This window comes from Gossypium raimondii, unplaced genomic scaffold (assembly GCF_025698545.1).
Source record: "Gossypium raimondii isolate GPD5lz unplaced genomic scaffold, ASM2569854v1 Contig00317, whole genome shotgun sequence".
Taxonomy (NCBI): domain Eukaryota; kingdom Viridiplantae; phylum Streptophyta; class Magnoliopsida; order Malvales; family Malvaceae; genus Gossypium; species Gossypium raimondii.
The window spans coordinates 8,542-28,377 of NW_026291417.1; the positions used below are offsets into that span (position 1 = coordinate 8,542).

General features: G+C 37.8%; 1 protein-coding gene across 1 annotated transcript; it reads left to right on the forward strand.

The window, feature by feature from the left end:
• Positions 1-412: 412 nt before the first annotated feature.
• On the forward strand, positions 413-3,949 carry LOC128038800 (uncharacterized). Its single transcript, XM_052627432.1, has 8 exons — positions 413-513; positions 598-685; positions 861-986; positions 1,137-1,228; positions 1,411-1,772; positions 2,122-2,908; positions 3,064-3,155; positions 3,567-3,949. The coding sequence occupies exons 1-8, from the start codon at positions 413-415 to the stop codon at positions 3,947-3,949; spliced, it is 2,031 nt and encodes a 676-aa protein (XP_052483392.1).
• The last annotated feature ends 15,887 nt before the right edge of the window (positions 3,950-19,836 follow it).

Consider the following 19,836-nt stretch of genomic DNA (forward strand, 5'->3'; position numbering starts at 1 on the left):
AAATTAAAAAAATAAAGGAGGAATTGAAATTTATCAAGTTTGGGAAAGAAAAAAGTGTGTTTTGTTATGTTGAAATGTTGAATAATGTTTAGTTTTGTACTCAGAATTGCGAAGTGCTTGGATATCAACCTAAACGAATTATTCTTATTTGTTCGGTGTTAGGAACGTTGTAAAGCACTTCTTTGCAAGAAGAAACTAAATTATTTAAATTCCATCCTTTTTCCTTTGTTTATTTTATTTTCTTATCCTTTTACTCTTTTCTTATCCTTTCCTTTGTTTATTTATTTTTTCTCTCTAACCGTGTGTTTTCCTTATAGCCAACACAATTATAACAGTTCGAAATGTTGGATTAGTCCTTTAAAGAACTAAAACACGAGAAATTGTGAGGGAAAAGGCATTGAATGTTGTGAGAATGAAGGGAGACAAAAAGAGTCATTCACGCATTCTCCCGAGTGAAACACGAGCTACTGAGTGCTATTTTAGAGTGCAGTTCTTTGGAGTGAAAACTAAGAGGTTTTGAGAGTGTGCTGTGAGGACTTTTACTTTTGTTTTACTTAACTCATTATCTATATTCTTGTGTGTTGCTTTAGATGACAGGATCAAAAGATCGTATCGTGGTGGAGATCAACCACCAGATTTGCAAATGCAAGCTATTACTCGCACCTTGCAACGCCTATTAGAAAATGTATTAGAGCCTATACACCTCGCTTGGACAAGATTGAAGGGGTGGTTCACAATCTGTCCATAATGAACATAATGATGAAAATGACATTGAACATTCACCAAGGGTGAATCAACGACCAAGACGCACAGTTGACGATAATATTTCTAACATTAAAGTTGCCATACCTTCTTTTCAGGGACGTTCAGATCCAGATGCTTATCTGACATGGGAAAGCAAGGTTGAACACGTTTTTGAGTGTTATAACTACTCAGAACAGAAAAAAGTTCGACTAGCAGCTATGGAGTTTGTTGACTATGCACTGGTATGGTGGGACCAATTACTGATTAATCGATGACGTACAGGTGAAGGTCTAGTGAGAACATGGGAAGATATGAAGCATATCATGCGGAGACGATTTGTTCCTTCTCACTATCATCGAGATTTATTTCAGAAATTACAAACCTTGAAACAGGGCAACAGGAGCGTTGAGGACTATTTCAAGGAGATGGAGATGTCCATGATGCGTGCAAACATAGTTGAGGACCGTGAGGCGACTATGGCTCGGTTTTAAGCGTGTTTAAATTCGAAATAGCAAACATTGTTGAAATGCAACATTATGTTGATTTGGATGACATGGTGCATATGGCGATCAAAATTGAGTGACAACAACGTAGAAAAGCTTCTACTCGAGGTAATACTCCATTTAAATCTTTTTCGAATCCTTTATATACCCCTAACAATGCCAGGAAACAAGCACCACAACCGCCAGTACGGATTCGAGAGCCAGGCAAATCCAGCAAACCAAAGCCTCCCATTGCTGATAATGGACGTGGCAAACAACCAATGGTGGCACCAAAACGATCAAGAGATATTCAGTGCTTTAAGTGCCTTGGTAGAGGACATGTTGCTAGCCAGTGTCCTAATCGGAGGGTTATGTTGATACGAGAAGATGGAGAGATCGAGTCAGATTCTGAGGAAGATGTACATGAACTCCCGACTAAAGAAGATGAAGAGAATGACCTAGAAGTTGCTGAATCTGGTCAAGTTATGGAGATCATGGTTGTTAAACGTAGTTTGAATGTGCAACAGGTGCAAGACGAGCAACAACGTGAGACTATCTTTCACACACGATGCAAGGTTCAAGATAAGGTATGTGTTGTGATTATTGATAGCGGTAGTTGTACTAATGTTGCTAGTTCAGTGATGGTTGATGATTAGGTCTTAAGACGACAAAGCATCCGAATCCGCATAAGTTACAAAGTGGTTGAATGACGGTGGAGAACTTAAAGTGACGAAACAAGTGGTTGTACCGATTTTCAATTGGAAACTACAAGGACGAGGTCCTTTGTGATGTTGTGTCGATGGATGCTACTCACCTTCTTTTGGGGCGCCTTGGCAAGATGACAAGAGGGCAATGCATGATGGTTTTACAAATCGATACTCTTTTATGCATGCAGGTAAGAAAATTACTTTGGCTCCTTTGACACCGAGTCAAGTAATTGAAGATCAAACAAGCTTGAAAAAGAGTAAGGAAGTTGCAAAGGAGAAGAAAAAGATGAGTGTATATGCAAGCAGTCGAGAAATCAGGAAATGTCTTTCCTCTCACCAATCCTTGTTTATTTTAATGTTTAAAGATCATTATTTATTGGCTGAGTTCCCTGCTGATTTGCCTGCATCGATTGTGTCCCTTTTGCAAGAGTTTGAGGATGTGTTTCTGAAAGAAACACCGAAGGGATTACCACCTCTTCGTGGCATTGAGCACCAGATTGATTTCATTCCAGGTGCTACCATTCCAAATCGACCAGCTTATCGTACTAACCCTGAAGAGACGAAAGAGCTTCAAAGGCAAGTTGCAGAATTGATGGACAAGGGTTATATTCGAGAAAGTCTGAGTCCATGTGCTGTTCCAGTGTTGTTAGTACCAAAGAAAGATGGGTCTTGGAAGATGTGCGTAGATTGTAGAGCTGTGAATCAAATTACAATTAAGTATCGTCATCCTATTCCTAGACTTGATGACATGTTGGACGAGCTTTGCGGAGCCGTCATCTTCTCCAAAATTGACTTGAAGAGTGGATATCATCAAATTCGCATGCGAGAAGGCGACGAATGGAAGACAGCCTTCAAAACAAAGCTAGGTTTGTATGAATGGTTAGTGATGCCTTTTGGTTTAAGTAATGCACCTAGTACTTTTATGCGACTAATGAATCATGTTCTGCGATCTTTTATTGGAAAGTTTTGTGTTGTGTACTTTGATGACATTTTAGTTATAGCAAGACTTTGCGGGATCACGTAGAACATCCGAGAGTCAGACAGACTTTGAGAGAAGAAAGATTGTATGGTAACATAGTGAAATGTGTGTTTTGTACTGACAGACTTACATTTCTTGGTTACATTATGAGTGCACAGGGTGTTGAAATTGATCATGAGAAAATAAAGGCAATTCAGGAATGGCCACGACCGACATCGATTACTCAAGTTAGATCATTTTATGGTTTAGCTAGTTTTTATCGACGGTTTGTTCCTAACTTCAGTTCTATTACCGCACCCTTAACCGAAATTATTAAGAAGAATTCCAGCTTCTTGTGGGGAAAAGAACAAGAAGATGCCTTTCTAAAAATTAAGGATTGTTTGACAAAAGCACCAGTGTTAGCCTTACCTGACTTTGATAAAACTTTTGAAATTGAATGTGATGCTTCTGGAGTTGGTATAGGCGCAGTTCTAATACAGGAAAAGAGGCCCGTTGCATATTTTAGCAAAAAACTGAGTGGAGCAACATTGAATTATCCGGTTTATGATAAAGAGATGTATGCACTGATTCGGGCATTGGAGACATGGCAGCATTACTTGTTGCCTAAGGAGTTTGTGATCCACACTGACCACGAGGCTTTACGATATATCACAGGTCAGCATAAATTGAACAAACGACATGCTAAATGGGTTGAATTCTTAGAATCTTTTCCTTATGTCATTCGATACAAAAAAGGGAAAGATAATGTCGTTGCTGATGCATTATCACGCAGATATGTACTATTAAGTTATCTTGATTCACATTTGATTGGATTTGCATATATTCGAGAGTTATACTCTGATGATCATGATTTTTGCGATAAGTATAATGCTTGTGAGAAAGGTGCAGATGGAAAATTCTACATGCATGATGGATATCTTTTCAAAGAAAACAGGATATGCATTCCACAGGGTTCAATGCGTGATATACTGATCCGTGAAGCACATGAAGGTGGATTGATGGGTCATTTTGGGGTCACTAAACGTTACACACCTTAAAAGAGCATCTTTTCCGCCTAAGATGCTTTGGGACGTTGAACGCCATCGTGAACGCTGTGTGACATGTAAGAAAGCAAAATCAAGGTTTCACCACATGGTATGTACTTACCTTTACCTATTCCTGAATCCCTTGACCGATATTTCAATGGACTTTATTTTAGGATTACCTCAAACTAGAATGTGTCGGGATAGTATATTTGTTGTGGTTGATAGATTCTCAAGATGGCACATTTCATTTCATGCCATAAGACCGATGATCTGTTAATGTGGCTAACTTGTTCTTTAAAGATGTTGTACGATTCCATGGTATTTCTAGGTCGATTGTTTTCGCGGGGATGTGAAGTTTTGAGTCATTTCGAGGACTCTTTGGAGCAAACTAGGTACTGAAACTTATGTTTTCTACTACTTGTCATCCCTGCACTAATGGGCAAACCGAGGTTGTTAATGAGTTTTATCTACTTTACTTGATCCATCATTAAAAGAACATCAAAACTTGGGAAGATTGTTTGCCACACGTTGAATTCGCTTATAACCATGCTATACATTCTCGCTACTAAGATGTCACCTTTTGAGGTTGTTTATGGCTTTAATCCTATTACGCCTCTAGATATGTTGCCTTTGCCGCAGAACGGTGATGAACAGGATGGTAAAGCAAAAGCAGAATACGTGAAGAAATTGCATCGACAGGTTAAGGAGAACCTCGAACGAAGGACTCAACAGTATACAAAGCAAGCAAACAAGGGCAGAAAGTGAGTCACCTTCGATGTGGGAGATTGGGTTTGGGTTCATTTCCGAAAGGAAAGATTTCCACCAGGCGGTCCAAGTCATATCTGCGTGGTGATGGTCCTTTTCAGGTGTTGGAGAAAGTGAATGACAACGCCTACAAGTTAGACTTGCTGGGAGAATATAATGTGAGTGCCACATTTAATGTATCTGATTTAACCCCTTATGATGATTCTACAGATTTGAGGACAAATCCTTTTCCAGAAGGGGGGATGATGTGCGCACGATCACACCAACAAAGCAAACTAATCCGGATGTCTTACCATTAGGACATATTACTCGATCTAAGGCAAAGAAATTCAGGGAAGCCTTGTTCCTTACTTGTGCTACGATTCCAGATTTATTCGATCATGTTCATGCCTTAGAACATAGGCTTTATAACTTGCATGCTAATATGTGACGTATTTAGGTTCTACTATGTATTATGTGTCTATTTAAGTATGTTTTGGTATTGATTTGATGTTGTTTGTGTTTTAATGAATAAGATTGCAAGTGTTTATGACTTGTATTAGTGTAGAAACTAAGCTCTATAATGTGTTACATATTGAAGTGTAACATTTGCATTAGTTCCATTGAGTATATAAGTGTGTTTGCATTATGTTTACAGCTTGTTAATAAGTTTTCAATAAGTTTGCATTACTTTAATGCATGTTTGTTTTGTTTACCATAAGGAAACGTAATGGACAGCAGCTTAAAATCTCATTTCTAGCTCGGTTGAAGCTCAAACAATAATAGACAATGACTTAAGACCTCATTTCTAGCTCGGTTGAAGCTCAAATATGTGCATGCAGCTCATCTCAGCTCGAAATAGTTCTGAAAGATTGTTTCCAGCTCATTTCAGCTCAGTACATTTCTAGCTAGCTCAAAACTCAGCTCCACCACTCAACTCCAAATGACGAGTCCGTATAAATTAAACGTGTCCTATGTAAGGGCAAGTGTCCTATGCATTTGTGGCAGCCCATGTGGCGTCCAAACATGTGAGGAGCACATGACCGCTTGTGCACAAGAGTGTGTGTGTGCATGTAGTCGAATATACAAGGATAAGAACAAGGAGGTTGTCGTTTGAAATTTAAATGTATGGCTGCTATTAAAATGATGCCAAAAGGAGTTATAACTTCTTATTTTAAACCCTTTTGATTACAGCCACGAATTTCCATTCAACACCCTCTTTGTACTTATAAATACATATTAAAATGATGTATTCAGTTAGATGATTTATGAAAACAATTACGTTTGAGAATTTCTCTCAATTTTGGTTCTTCATTGAACTTTCCTTGGCATTTCAGACTTAGTTTGTTGTGTCAAATTTTCTTGATACTTCGGGTTCCTAGATCGCTATCTAGAGGGTCCAAGTCCTTTTGACGTTGAACAGATTCGATTCGGGTTTACTCAGTAGATTGTGCAAGTTCTTTCGAGTTTAACGTTAATCTATTCCAACGATGACCTTTGCCATTGTTGAACACTCAAGTTGCTGCCTTGGCCGTTTCATGAAGCGTTCGACTTCACCGATTGAATTTCTTTTTATTTTAAATGCCAACAACTTCATTTTCCTTCCATTTTCGTTCTTTTGTTTTACCCATATTTTACCATGATTATTTCTTTAATTCCTTGCTGTTTTCTTGTTGCAGGAACGTGCTTACAACATTCCTAGATCCGTAACATACGAAGATAGTCTGTTTCGTTAGGCTACATCGTATCACAAATAATGGTAGAAAGCGAGTCACTTTCGATGTTGGTGATTGGGTATGGGTTCATTTCCGAATGGAACGTTTTCTAGCCCAAAGGCGGTCCAAGCTGTTACCGTGCGGAGATGGTCCTTTTCAGGTGTTGGAGAAAGTGAATGACAATGCCTACAAGTTAGACTTGCCAGGAGAATACAATGTGAGTGCCACATTTAATGTTTCGATTTAACCCTTATGATGATTCTATGATTTGAGGACAAATCCTTTTCAAGAAGGGGAATGATGTGAGCACATTTACTCCAACAAAGCAAACCGATCCGGAGGTCTTACCATTAGGACCTATTACCCGTTCTAAGGCAAAGAAATTCAAGGAAGTCTTGTTCCTTACTTGTGCAACGATTCCAGATTCATTCGATCATGTTCATGCCTTTGAACATAGGCTTTATAACATGTTGCATGCTGATATGTGACATATCTCTGTTATATTACTAGTTCATGCGTTTAAGTATGTATATGTTATGCTAAAACGCTTTCGCAATTGGGTTGATAGTATTCAGTATTGTTTCTAAGTTGTTTCTACATTGTAAGTGTGTTAAAGAATAAGAATTGCAAGTGTTCCACTTGTAATTGTGATTTCCATTAAATTTACAAGACTTTGATGGAAGTTTGATATGTTTTGATATAGGTACAATAATGGACAGACTTAAGGCCTCATTTCTAGCTCGGTTGAAGCTCAATATGTGCGTGTAGCTCCTCTCACTCGAAATAGTTCTAAAAGTTCGTTTCACTCATTTCATTTCAAGACATTTCCACTAGGTCAATTTCACTTCACCACTCAACTCTAGCTAACAAGTCCAGATGTAGTGGAAGGTGTCCCACGTGTCTGGGAGTGTCCTATACACATGTGGCGACCTAGGTGGCATCCCAAGATGTACAACACACACGCGTACCAGCCTTGACACATGTGTGGTGAAATCACCCTCTTCTCTACATATGACACCAAATTCAAAGGGATAAGAACAAGAGTTCAAATGTTTGAATTTCAAACGTTTTGGATAAGAACAAGAGTTCAAATGTTTGAATTTCAAACGTTTCACACATATTCAATGTGTGGCTGGTATTTGATGGCGCCAAGAGAGGATATAACTCCTTCATACTCAAATTTGAATTCTTTATTTACACCACTAATTCAAGTTCTAAGCAAGCCCTTCCTTGTACTTATAAATAGATGTTCAAACAATGTAATCTGTTAGATGATTTTATTAAACAAATACTTGTGAGAATTTTCTCTCAATTTCGGTTCTTCATTGAACTTTCTTTTGACATTTCAGACTTAGTTTGTCGTGTCAAAACTTCCTTGATACTTAGGGTTCCTAGATTGCTATCTAGAGGGTCCAAGTCCTTTGACGTGAAACATATTCGATTCGGAGGTTCTTTCGAGTTTTTCGTCTCTAATTTTATTTTTTTTATATGTTGAATTTTGTTCCCTTTCTGTTGTTTTGTTTGTGTGTTGTTTATGCTGCAGAAAGGATGTTGCTATAATCCTAGATCCGCAATCCTTTAAGGTTCGTTGTTTCGATAAGCAACGCCTTATCAATTTCAAGGCTTCTTAGGACTTTATCTTTATTTTCTTACTGTTCAATCTCTTTTAATTTTTGTTTGTGTTGATTTCATTTTCTAACTTGTTTAAGATTTCTTGTTGCGTTTCTAGCCTTCTTCAACATTAAAGAAACTGATCGGCACCCTTCTTGGCAGCAAGAATCGATTATTAATTCATATTTTCCATTGATCTTGCCGTCTATTCATCACAATTCTGATTAAATTCGGTTTGTTAGATTTGGAGTTTGGTTTGCTGTTTTGGATGTTTATCTTTCAGATTCAGTTTGGGATGCTTATAATCGTTCTTGATTATCAAAGATCATTCTTAATCCATAATTTCCCTCTTTCTTGCTGCACGATTCCTCATTCTAAATCAATTTTCGTTCTTTTTGTGATCTGTTGAATTAACTTTCTGTTTTGGTGCAATTGACAGATTCGGTTGGATTAAAGACTTCTTTGAAGTTTATTCACGTGTTCTTGACTTCCGAATTCCCTAATAATAAGTGTTTCGATTCTTGGTTTATTCTTTGCTATTTTAGAGTTTTTATTTCAGATCTGGAAATTCTAAGATTTGATCGTTCTGCTTCATTTCAGATCCAAGTGTTTAGCATTCTTCGTAGGAGTTTCCCGTGACTTGGCAACTCGATCTTGGTCCGCGTGCAACCCTCTATCACAAAGTTTCATGAAACAAATGGATTAATTTGAATTGGTAGCCACAAAATATCAAGAAATCATCCAAACCAACATGATTTTTCATACTTGAACCTTGCAATTGCCGTTTGGCTATAACTTCTCCAGCAAACTTATCAACAACACAATTTCCAATAGTGACACTCTCCTTTCCATCTTGTAAAATAATTAGATTATCATCAATCAAAGATTGACAATTAATCACATCGAAATATAGGTCCTTTTTAGGACTCAAGTCATGAACAAAGTCGTCAATACGAGTCAAATGGAGTTGTTTAGGGAAAAGAGAAATCTTACCTTGCTTACCATTAGAGGTGGGAAAATGAGGATCGGTTTTATCTTGTTCAATCATTGCAAACCTTCTCTCCTAAAAAATGTAGTCAAGAAAAAAACTTTTTATTTTGATTAACCTGAAATAATGATGAAACATAGAGATAACTTGCGCTTTTCAAAGTGTTGCGTTTACAATCATGAAAGGGATTAATGTCACCATGGAAGATGGACTCAAAGGGTCATGCTGAAATGCTATTCAAACATTGAACGTATAAATTGATACCAGGTTCAAAAGCATGAGTTGATCTTACCCTTTCGAGAAGAAACATGAATTTTATGTACAGCCACGTAAAATGATCAAGGAACGTTTTTAAATTGGAATCAAAATTGTCAAATTTTGTTTCCTTAGACAAAGACCAAGCATCAAACAAATTGTTTGCACAAAATTTAGGATGCTTGAGTTTCCCACAAAACGAACCAAAATAGCAAATTCTAGGTTTGAACACACAAGTTTGATTACTTATTCCAAAGTGTAGCAAAGTTTCATTTTGTCATTAAATCAAACTTGCCAAACCAAGAAGATTTATGCATACATAGAATCAAACAATCAAACTTCTTTACATTCTTTAGAATAGATTTGCACAAATTTAGGGATTTCTCACTAGGCAGTAATTGATTCACAAAATCATCACAATCGGACAATGTAATCGCTTTTCATGAATAGCCATTATCATGCAAAATCTTATGTTGTGTGTGTTGATCTAATCAAACAACATGAATAGGTTTTTCATCACAAAACAAATCAAGAAAACAACTCCTCATGCTTCCACTTAGAACGAGTTTATCAGCCACAAACGAAGAATAACAATTAACCACATCAAAATAAGGAAATCTTTTAAAAACTAGGTCATCGAAAATTTTATCGACAACTTTCCGAGGCGTGGTCGTATCATCCCCTCCCTCTTTAAAGTGATTTGTCCCCAAATCGGGCCATTTGCTCGCGAAAAATCGTTCAAGATTTTGATAGCCACAAATGGCTTGGATCGAAAGAAGCTCATTCGCATACCCTCCCTCTTTAGAAGGGTACCACCGACACGACCACGCCTCGGACACACTTTTGGACCAGCTTCCTAAGCATTGTTTGAAAATCCATGCGAAATGATTAGTTCATTTTCTTCTCGTTGAGCTCTGTTTAGCTCATTTCCACTCACTTGAGCTCAAGTCAGCTCATTCGAGATCAATTCAGCTCAATTTTAACCCAATGAGCTTATTTTTAGCTTTCTTTAGTTTGCATTTATTTTGCTGAAATAAACCATTTAAATTAGTTGAATTAGTTGTTTATTTTAAGTTAATTGATTTGTTAAAATCTGGACAAATAATTAATTAAGTGTTTTAATTATATCTAAATTAAATACTTAATTAATTATGATGTTTTAAATATGTCTGAATTTGTTAATATGTATGGTCAATTTAATGTGCAAATTATTGAGTTCATATGTCGCTAATTTAATGTGTCCGAAATGCATTTAACTTGTTGATGTTATTTGTCTGCAGTTCATGAACGGATTGGTGCAATGTATGGGAGTGTGCATGCACAATTGAGGTTCAATGGATGGCATTTAAAGTAGCACATGCATTTGGGACGTTCATGCAAGAGGAGTTGCTGAAAGTTCATGTATTTGAAGATTCATGGATCATATTTATGGGGGAAAGTACATGGGACATTTCATGCATGATTCATGCATTTTCAAGATGACCATTCAAGTATTTTAGGCACATTAATGCCTCATTCAGCCAAGGGAGATGTAGGATCATTAAAGGGCTGCACATTCATGGAATTATGGAGATTCTTCAAGGCTAAGGATGCATGAATGCATCTAGTGAAGCAACATGATGATTCGGTCAATCCATGTGATGTGAGCTTGCCTACGAACCAAATGGAGAACGAACAAGAAGCCATCAAGCTGCCCATTGGTCCAATAACGCGAGCTAGAGCTAAACGATTCAAAGATGCTATTTTAGCAATGGTGGAACGGGTTGAGGAAAATGATAGCAAGGAGTTTAAAAATGAGCTGAACATATTCAACTTCTTTGAAGCTGAATTTCGTTCTAGCTAATTAATTTGATGCTGGAATTTAGACCATTTAAATAAACATTTAAATAAGTTTCATTACAGCTTTTAAATATGTCTTAATTAATTTAAGTGTTTAATATGTCTTGATTTAGTTAAATTAAAGATGTCTTGATGTCATTTAGTTTGTCTAAATTATTACATGTTTTAAATTTGTCTAGCCAATTTATGTGTTATGATTTGTTAATATTTAAGTTGTCTCAATGTTATTTAGGATGTTCACATTATATTTTAATTTAGTTCAGATGAATTTGCTTGAAATTAATTAAGTTCATGTTTATTTTTAGGTGCAAATTAATTTGGAGATGAATTGGGCGATTCATGCATGGAGATTCAATGAATTTGAAGATACATGTGCAGCTGAATTAATGCATTAAAAGCTGATTAATTTTGGTGTTCTTCAAGGCAACTATTCGCCAAGAGTGATCAAGCTTTTCATCCTTTCAAGCTTGGCCGATTCTCTTCCCAAGGGCGTATAAAAGCTGTTCACACTATGTCTATTCGGTTCACCCATGTTCACACTTCAAGGCTCTTCAAAACCGTCCATTCACACTTCTAAATGGCTGTTCAAGTTGCCAATTAATGCTGGTAATTTTTCATCAATAGTTGCTTCATGAATGGCCTCATTAAACTCCATTGGCCGAATGTAGCTGCTGCCATTTTTCCAAGTCCATTGAAAGCTCTTCCTTGGTCTCTATTCAGCCGAACCTTGATGCAAGCATATACATGAATTTAAGCTGAATTTTTGTTCAATTTTTGCTTAGAAATTAAGTCTAGAATATGTCCATTCGGCTATTAGACATTAGACTATAAATAGTTGCTCAATTTCTTGTAAAAGGACTTTTGACAAATTTCTGAATGAAATATCATTTTAGTGAGGCAATTCACTCTCTTTATTCTCCAAAGCTCAAATTGACTTATCTTCAACAAGTGGCGCTAATCGACTTTGTTTCGAACTTATCACCATTGGTGTGGCGTTCTTCATACCGTAGGTTCCTATTTTGCTAAATAGAGGGTCTCGGTTTTATCCCAAATCCTTTCTTTCTTTGAAACCTTAAGCCCCGGGTCCTTATTTGCGAATAAGGGTTCGACTTGTTTTCATTGAAATATCCAGCAAACAACACTCCATCAAACTCCCTTGTTTCCCAAAGCCATTTAATTTTAAACACCAAGACTTGAATTTATTTCAAGGCCGACACTACCTAATTTCGATCGGGAAATATTACGACTCGTTATTTCATACGAAACGAGCTCGTATCAGTTGGTATCAGAGCTGGTTAATTTAGGTACGTAAATTGTAGTTTTCGAAAAAAAAATCAAAAAATTTGAAAAGAAAAAAATTGAAAAAAAAATATTGCATACGGTCTAGGTGCGGACAAAAAGACGTGAAAGATCCGTAAAAAAAAAAGAGTCTGGAAACACTTCAACAAAAATTTTCCCAAAATCACTTTCTACACTCCTTTATATCCATCTTAGTGAAATTTCACGCTATTTAAAAAAAATTTATATATACGCCACATCTTCAAACCATTATTTTCTTTCGAGCCTACCTAAACCATATCATATTCCTTTGTTTAGGCCCTTGAAGCCGACCCACAAGTGGGATAAGTCTAAGGTAGCTTTTTAGAATATCGAGAGTCGGATTTGAGAGGTAAAAGGCAAGAGAGTACATCAAGATAAAAGCCGAAAATAGAGTGAAACACGAGAGGAGTGAATTCTTTTCTTGTGAGTGAATTGTGAGGTTTTTTTGTGGTGAGGATATTTTCTTAATTTTAATCATCATGTCAAGGAGCCCGGAACGACGAGCAACAAGTGGAGGAGCCTCGAATGTCACCGGTGGAGGAGTTAATCTTCAACCAAGGAGAAACGCCCCGAGCGGAGTGCCCGATCTACAAGTTCAAGCAATCGTGCGAGAAATTTCTCGTTTGTTCCAACCTCAATTCAATTCCCTTCATGAACGAATGGAACAAATGGAGGAACGAAGCCAACGTATGTAACACCCTCCTATTCCGAGAAGAGAGCGAGAACATCCATGGCAACATGCAAATGATCTATATGAAGCAAGTAACGTTGAAAGTGATCGAAGCCATGACAAAGTGCAAGGCGACAAGGCCAACGAGCACGGGACCAAGAGATCGAGAGAGGACCGATGGTGATTTAAAAACATTAAAATGGCAATTCCTTTTCAAGGAAGGTCGGATCCCGAGGCCTATCTTGAATGGGAGAAGAAGGTGGAGTTAGTTTTCGAGTGCCACAATTACTCGGAAAGTAAGAAGGTGAAGTTAGTGCTATAGAATTCTCCGACTACGCCATAATATGGTGGGATCAACTCACGATGAGTCAAGACGCAATGGCGAACGCCCCGTGTCTACATGGGCGAAATGAAAGCTATAATGAGAAAGCGATTTATTCTCGCCTATTACCACGGAATTGTATCAAAAGCTTCAAAGTTTAACTCAAGGCCAACGGCGTGGAGGATTACTACAAGGAAATGGAAGTGGCCATGATTCGCGCCGATGTGGAAGAAGATCGAGAAGCCACCATTGCTCGATTTCTCGCGCCTTAATCGTGAAATCGCAAATATTGTAGAGCTACACCACTATGTTGAAGTCATTGATATGGTCCATATGGCCATAAAGGTTGAAAAACAATTAAAAAGAAAAGGTACGTCACGTTCTTTCCCTAACACTTCTTCGATGACTAGGTGGGGGCAAGGGACCAACAAACGAGATATGCCAAGTCGGAATAAAGAAGTAAGTGGTGCCACCAAGTTCAACAAACCGATTGCCAAATCGAGTAAAGGAAAGATGGATGCTCAACCAAATAGATCCCGAGACATAAAATGCTTCAAATGTCTTGGAAGGGGCCACATCGCAAGCCAATGCCCGAACCGGAATGCGATGTTTGTTCGAGATGATGGTGAAATTGAATCCAAAAGTGAACAAGAGAACGAGGTCGTTGAACAACTCAAGAAGAGGAAGACATCGAAAAGCCGAGAATGGAGAAATCTTGGTTGTGAAAAGAAGCCTTACTTTGCAAGGTGTCGAAAATAATCAACAACGCGAAAACATCTTCCATACACGATGTCAAGTGCAAGGTAAGATTTGTTGCGTGATAATCGATGGGGGAAGTTGTACAAATGTGGCTAGTACGTTGATGGTGGAGAAACTCAGATTGGCCACCACCAAACATCCCCATCCGTATAAACTCCAATGGCTTAACGATGGTGGAGAATTGAAGGTAACAAAGCAAGTCCTTATCTCGCTCACAATTGGAAAATATCAAGATGAAGTATTGTGTGACGCCAGCCGATGCATGCGGGCATCTTCTTTGGGACGCCTGTGGCAATTCGACAAGCGAGCAATCCATGATGGATACACCAATCGGTTCTCTTTCAAACATATGGGACGAATGGTGACTCTAGCTCCGTTATCACCGAAACAAGTTTATGAGGATCAGCTCAAAATGAGGAATTCAATTGAAAAATCAAAAGAAAATGAGAGAGAGCAAAAGATTGAAAAGAAGAAAAACAAAAAGATGAGTGATAAAAAAAGAGAGAGTGATTCAAAAGAAAAAGAAATGAGTGATGAGATTGAAAAAAAGAATTTGTTTGTAAAAGAAAGGGAAGTTCGAAAATTGATGTTATTGAAACAACCATTGTTGGTTCTTTTGTACAAGGAGAGCTTGCTTGGCACTAACGAATTTGATGACAAGTTGCCCTCTTCTGTTTTGTCTGTGTTGCAGGATTTTAAAGATGTTTTCCCCGAAGAAATCCCGAGTGGGTTGCCACCTATTCGTGGAATTGAACACCAAATAGACTTGGTGCCGGGTCGCTATTCGAACCGCCCCGCTTATCGAAGCAATCTCAAGAGACGAAAGAACTACAAAAGCAAGTGAACGAACTTCTTGAAAAAGGCTATGTGCGTGAAAGCCTTAGTCCATGCGACGTGCTGTTTTGCTCGTTCAAGAAGGATGGAACGTGGAGGATGTGTGGACCGCCGTGCAATTAATAAGATAACCATTAAGTATCGCCATCCTATACCGCGATTGGATGATATGCTTGATGAACTAAGTGGCGCAAGTTTGTTTTCAAAAATCGATCTTAAAAGTGGTTATCACCAAATACGGATGCGTGAGGGAGACGAGTGGAAGACTGCTTTCAAAACAAAGCATGGGCTTTACGAATGGCTCGTTATGCCATTTGGTTTAACGAACGCCCCAAGCACATTCATGAGGCTTATGAATCATGTTTTAAGACCTTTTATTGGTAGATTTTGCGTAGTATACTTCGACGATATATTGATCTATAGTAAAAATTTGGATGAACATGTTTTACATTTAAAATCTGTTTTAGAAGTATTGAGAAAAGAAACCTTGTATGCTAATTTGAAGAAATGTGATTTCTGCACTAACAAGGTTGTGTTTTTAGGTTTTGTTGTTAGCTCGGAGGGTCTTGAAGTCGATCAAGAGAAGATCAAGGCGATCCAAGAATGGCCCCGTCCGACGAATGTCTCCCAAGTTCGAAGTTTCCATGGACTAGCAAGTTTTTACCGTCGATTCGTGCCAAATTTCAGACCTTAGCCGCACCTTTAACTGGGGTTATTCGTAAGAATTCCAACTTCATTTGGGGAGAGGAACAAGAAAATCCTTTTGAAAATTAAAGATTGTCTAACTCATGCACCGTTATTAGCTTTGCCTAACTTTGATAAAACTTTCGAGTTAGAATGTGATGCATCGTGTTTAGGCATTGGAGCCGTGTTGATGCAAGATGGTCGCCCTATTGCCTATTTTAGCGAGAAACTCAATGGTGCTGTCTTAAACTATCCAACATATGACAAGGAGCTCTATTCGTTGATCCGAGCCTTAGAAACGTGGCAACACTATCTTTGGCCCAAGGAATTGGCCATACACACCGATCATGAGTCCTTGAAGTATTTAAAGGGCAACACAAGTTGAATAAGCGGCACGCTAAGTGGGTAGAATTTTCTAATCTTTTCCCCACGTTATTAAATATAAGAAAGGTAAGGAAAACGTAGTGGCTGATGCACTATCTCGAAGGTATGCGTTGCTAAATATTTTGGATGCTAAGTTAATGGGGTTTGTATTTCTTAAAGATTTATATGTCAACGATGCTGACTTTGGTGAATTCTTTAGATTATGTGCAAAGGGAGCCTACAAGAAGTACTATCGACATGATGGGTACTTATTCCGAGAAGGAAAGCTTTGTATACCCCAAGGTTCCGTACGAGAAGTGTTGATCGAAGAAGCCCATAGCGGAGGATTAATGGGGCACTTTGGTGTCGCTAAGACATTAGCTACACTCCACGAACATTTCTTTTGGCCTAAGATGCGACGAGATGTCGAACGATTTTGTAATCGATGCATTGCGTGCAAACGGGCTAAGTCGCGAATAAAGCCCCACGGGTTGTATAAACCATTGCCCATTCCCGAAACCCCTTGGTCCGATATCTCAATGGATTTCATGCTAGGTTTACCAAGGAGTAAGAATGGCCGAGATTCAATATTTGTGGTTGTAGATAGGTTCTCAAAAATGGCCCATTTTATAGCATGTCATAAAACTGATGATGCCGTTAATATTGCTAACTTATTTTTCAAAGAGGTGGTCAGGTTGCATGGCATGCCTAGAACGATCGTGTCCGACCGAGACTCAAAATTCCTTAGCCATTTTGGAGGACACTATGGGGCGTCTTGGAACGGTTGTTGTTTTAACCACTTGCCATCCGCAAACGGACGGCCAAACCAAGTGGTCAACCGGATTCTATCTACATTGCTTGAGCTATTATTCAAGAATTTGAAGGCTTGGGAAGAATGCTTACCACATGTGGAGTTTATGATAATCGAGCTGTTCATTCACTACCAAATTTTCTCCTTTTGAAATTGTCTATGGTTTCAATCCATTAACTCCACTTGATTTATTGCCATTGCCTTCTAATCAACTTGTTCATGTAGATGGGAAGCGCAAAGTCGATTTCATCAAGCAATTGCACCAACGAGTTCGAGACAATATTGAGGCCAAGACCAAGAACTATGAGCAACATGCTAACAAGGGTCGAAGCGAGTTGTGTTCGAACCGGGAGATTGGGTTTGGTTGCATATGCGCAAGGAGAGATTTCCTATGCAAAAGCGATCCAAACTTCTTCCGAGAGGGGATGGACCGTTTCAAGTCCTTGAGCGAATTAACGATAACTCCTATAAATTGGACTTGCTCGGTGAATATAATGTTAGCGCGACTTTTAACGCTTTCGATTTGTCTCCGCTTGATGCGATTCGATTTGAGGGCAAATCGCTCAAGAGGAGGGAATGATGTGAGCTTGCCTACGAACCAAATGGAGAACGAACAAGAAGCCATCAAGCTGCCCATTGGTCCAATAACGCGAGCTAGAGCTAAACGATTCAAAGATGCTATTTTAGCAATGGTGGAATGGGTTGAGGAAAATGATAGCAAGGAGTTTAAAAACGAGCTGAACATATTCAACTTCTTTGAAGTGAATTTCGTTCTAGCTAATTAATTTGATGTGGAATTTAGACCATTTAAATAAACATTTAAATAAGTTTCATTACAACTTTTAAATATGTCTTAATTAATTTAAGTGTTTAATATGTCTTGATTTAGTTAAATTAAAGATGTCTTGATGTCATTTAGTTTGTCTAAATTATTACATGTTTTAAATTTGTCTAGCAATTTATGTGTTATGATTTGTTAATATTTAAGTTGTCTCAATGTTATTTAGGATGTTCACATTATATTTTAATTTAGTTCAGATGAATTTGCTTGAAATTAATTAAGTTCATGTTTATTTTTAGGTGCAAATTAATTTGGAGATGAATTGGGCGATTCATGCATGGAGATTCAATGAATTTGAAGATACATGTGCAGCTGAATTAATGCATTAAAAGCTGATTAATTTTGGTGTTCTTCAAGGCAACTATTTGGCCAAGAGTGATCAAGCTTTTCATCCTTTCAAGCTTACGATTCTCTTCCCAAGGGCGTATAAAAGCTGTTCACACTATGTCTATTCGGTTCACCCATGTTCACACTTCAAGGCTCTTCAAAACCGTCCATTCACACTTCTAAATGGCTGTTCAAGTTGCCAATTAATGCTGGTAATTTTTCATCAATAGTTGCTTCATGAATGACCTCATTAAACTCCATTGGCCGAATGTAGCTGCTGCCATTTTTCCAAGTCCATTGAAAGCTCTTCCTTGGTCTCTATTCAGCCGAACCTTGATGCAAGCATATACATGAATTTAAGCTGAATTTTTGTTCAATTTTTGCTTAGAAATTAAGTCTAGAATATGTCCATTCGGCTACTAGACATTAGACTATAAATAGTTGCTCAATTTCTTGTAAAAGGACTTTTGACAAATTTCTGAATGAAATATCATTTTAGTGAGGCAATTCACTCTCTTTATTCTCCAAAGCTCAAATTGTCTTATCTTCAACAAGTGGCGCTAATCGACTTTGTTTCAACTTATCACCATTGGTGTGTATTCTTCATACCGTAGGTTCCTATTTTGCTAAATAGAGGGTCTCGCTTTATCCCAAATCCTTTCTTTCTTTGAAACCTTAAGCCCGGGTCCTTATTTACGAATAAGGGTTCGACTTGTTTTCATTGAAATATCCAGCAAACAACACTCCATCAAACTCCCTTGTTTCCCAAAGCCATTTAATTTTAAACACCAAGACTTGAATTTATTTCAAGGCCGACACTACCTAATTTCGATCGGAAATATTACGACTCGTTATTTCATACTAAACGAGCTCAGATCACCATGCATCATCTCCAAACATGAACCGAATTTTTAATGCTTCATTCATACACATTCAGCAAATTAATTATTTCTTTCTAGAAATTTCTAGCATATTCATGGTCAATTCTTAGCCATTAAGTTGCCCATTCGGCTAGCTTAGTCTTTGCCTATAAATAGCTTACTTGTTTATTGTAAAAGGTTACAGAATTTGATCAATTAAAACTTAATAGAACTTTGTTCTTGTGAGGTTACCTCCTCTCTTCTTTCGTTCGAGTCTCGAAGCGACTTATCTAGCTTGCTAGTGGCGTCAATCCAAACTCCATTGAACTTATCACCGAACCGTGTATGCTCAACCATATTATTATACCTTTGGTTCTTACCTCCATATAGGTAACGGGTCAAGGTCCGCTTCTATCTTTTATCAAATTTCACCTTAAGCAATATAAGACTAGGGCAATACTTTTAGTATTGAATCATTCTTAAAGTTTGAGTTCTTTATCCATTTCCATTTATCTATCATCTTTGTAACTTAATTCTTTGTTAAACCGAACCTATCTTTCATCAAACCAAAACCCATCCTTTGAACCCATTTTGCCTACCTTTCGCTTATAAAACATTCAAACTCCATCTATCTACAAATTTGAACGAGCTTCTCGTCGACGATCAAGCATCTTAAGTGAACCCGACTCAATCAATCGGGTTGGATCACATCATTTGGTATCGAGCTTGCAAAACGAGGAGCACCGACGTTCACATAAGGCCGCAAGTAGGTTCGAACGTGAAAAAATCAAAAAATTTCGAGTTGTAATTTAATTTTTTTCCTTCCTTGTATTTACCTTACTATTGTATTGAGTATCACAAAAAATCAAAATTCAAAAAAATTCGAAAAAAAAAAAAGAAGTGAGCAAAAAAAGAGTAAAAAGAAGAAAAAAAGAAGTGAAAAGTCTTATGAGTTT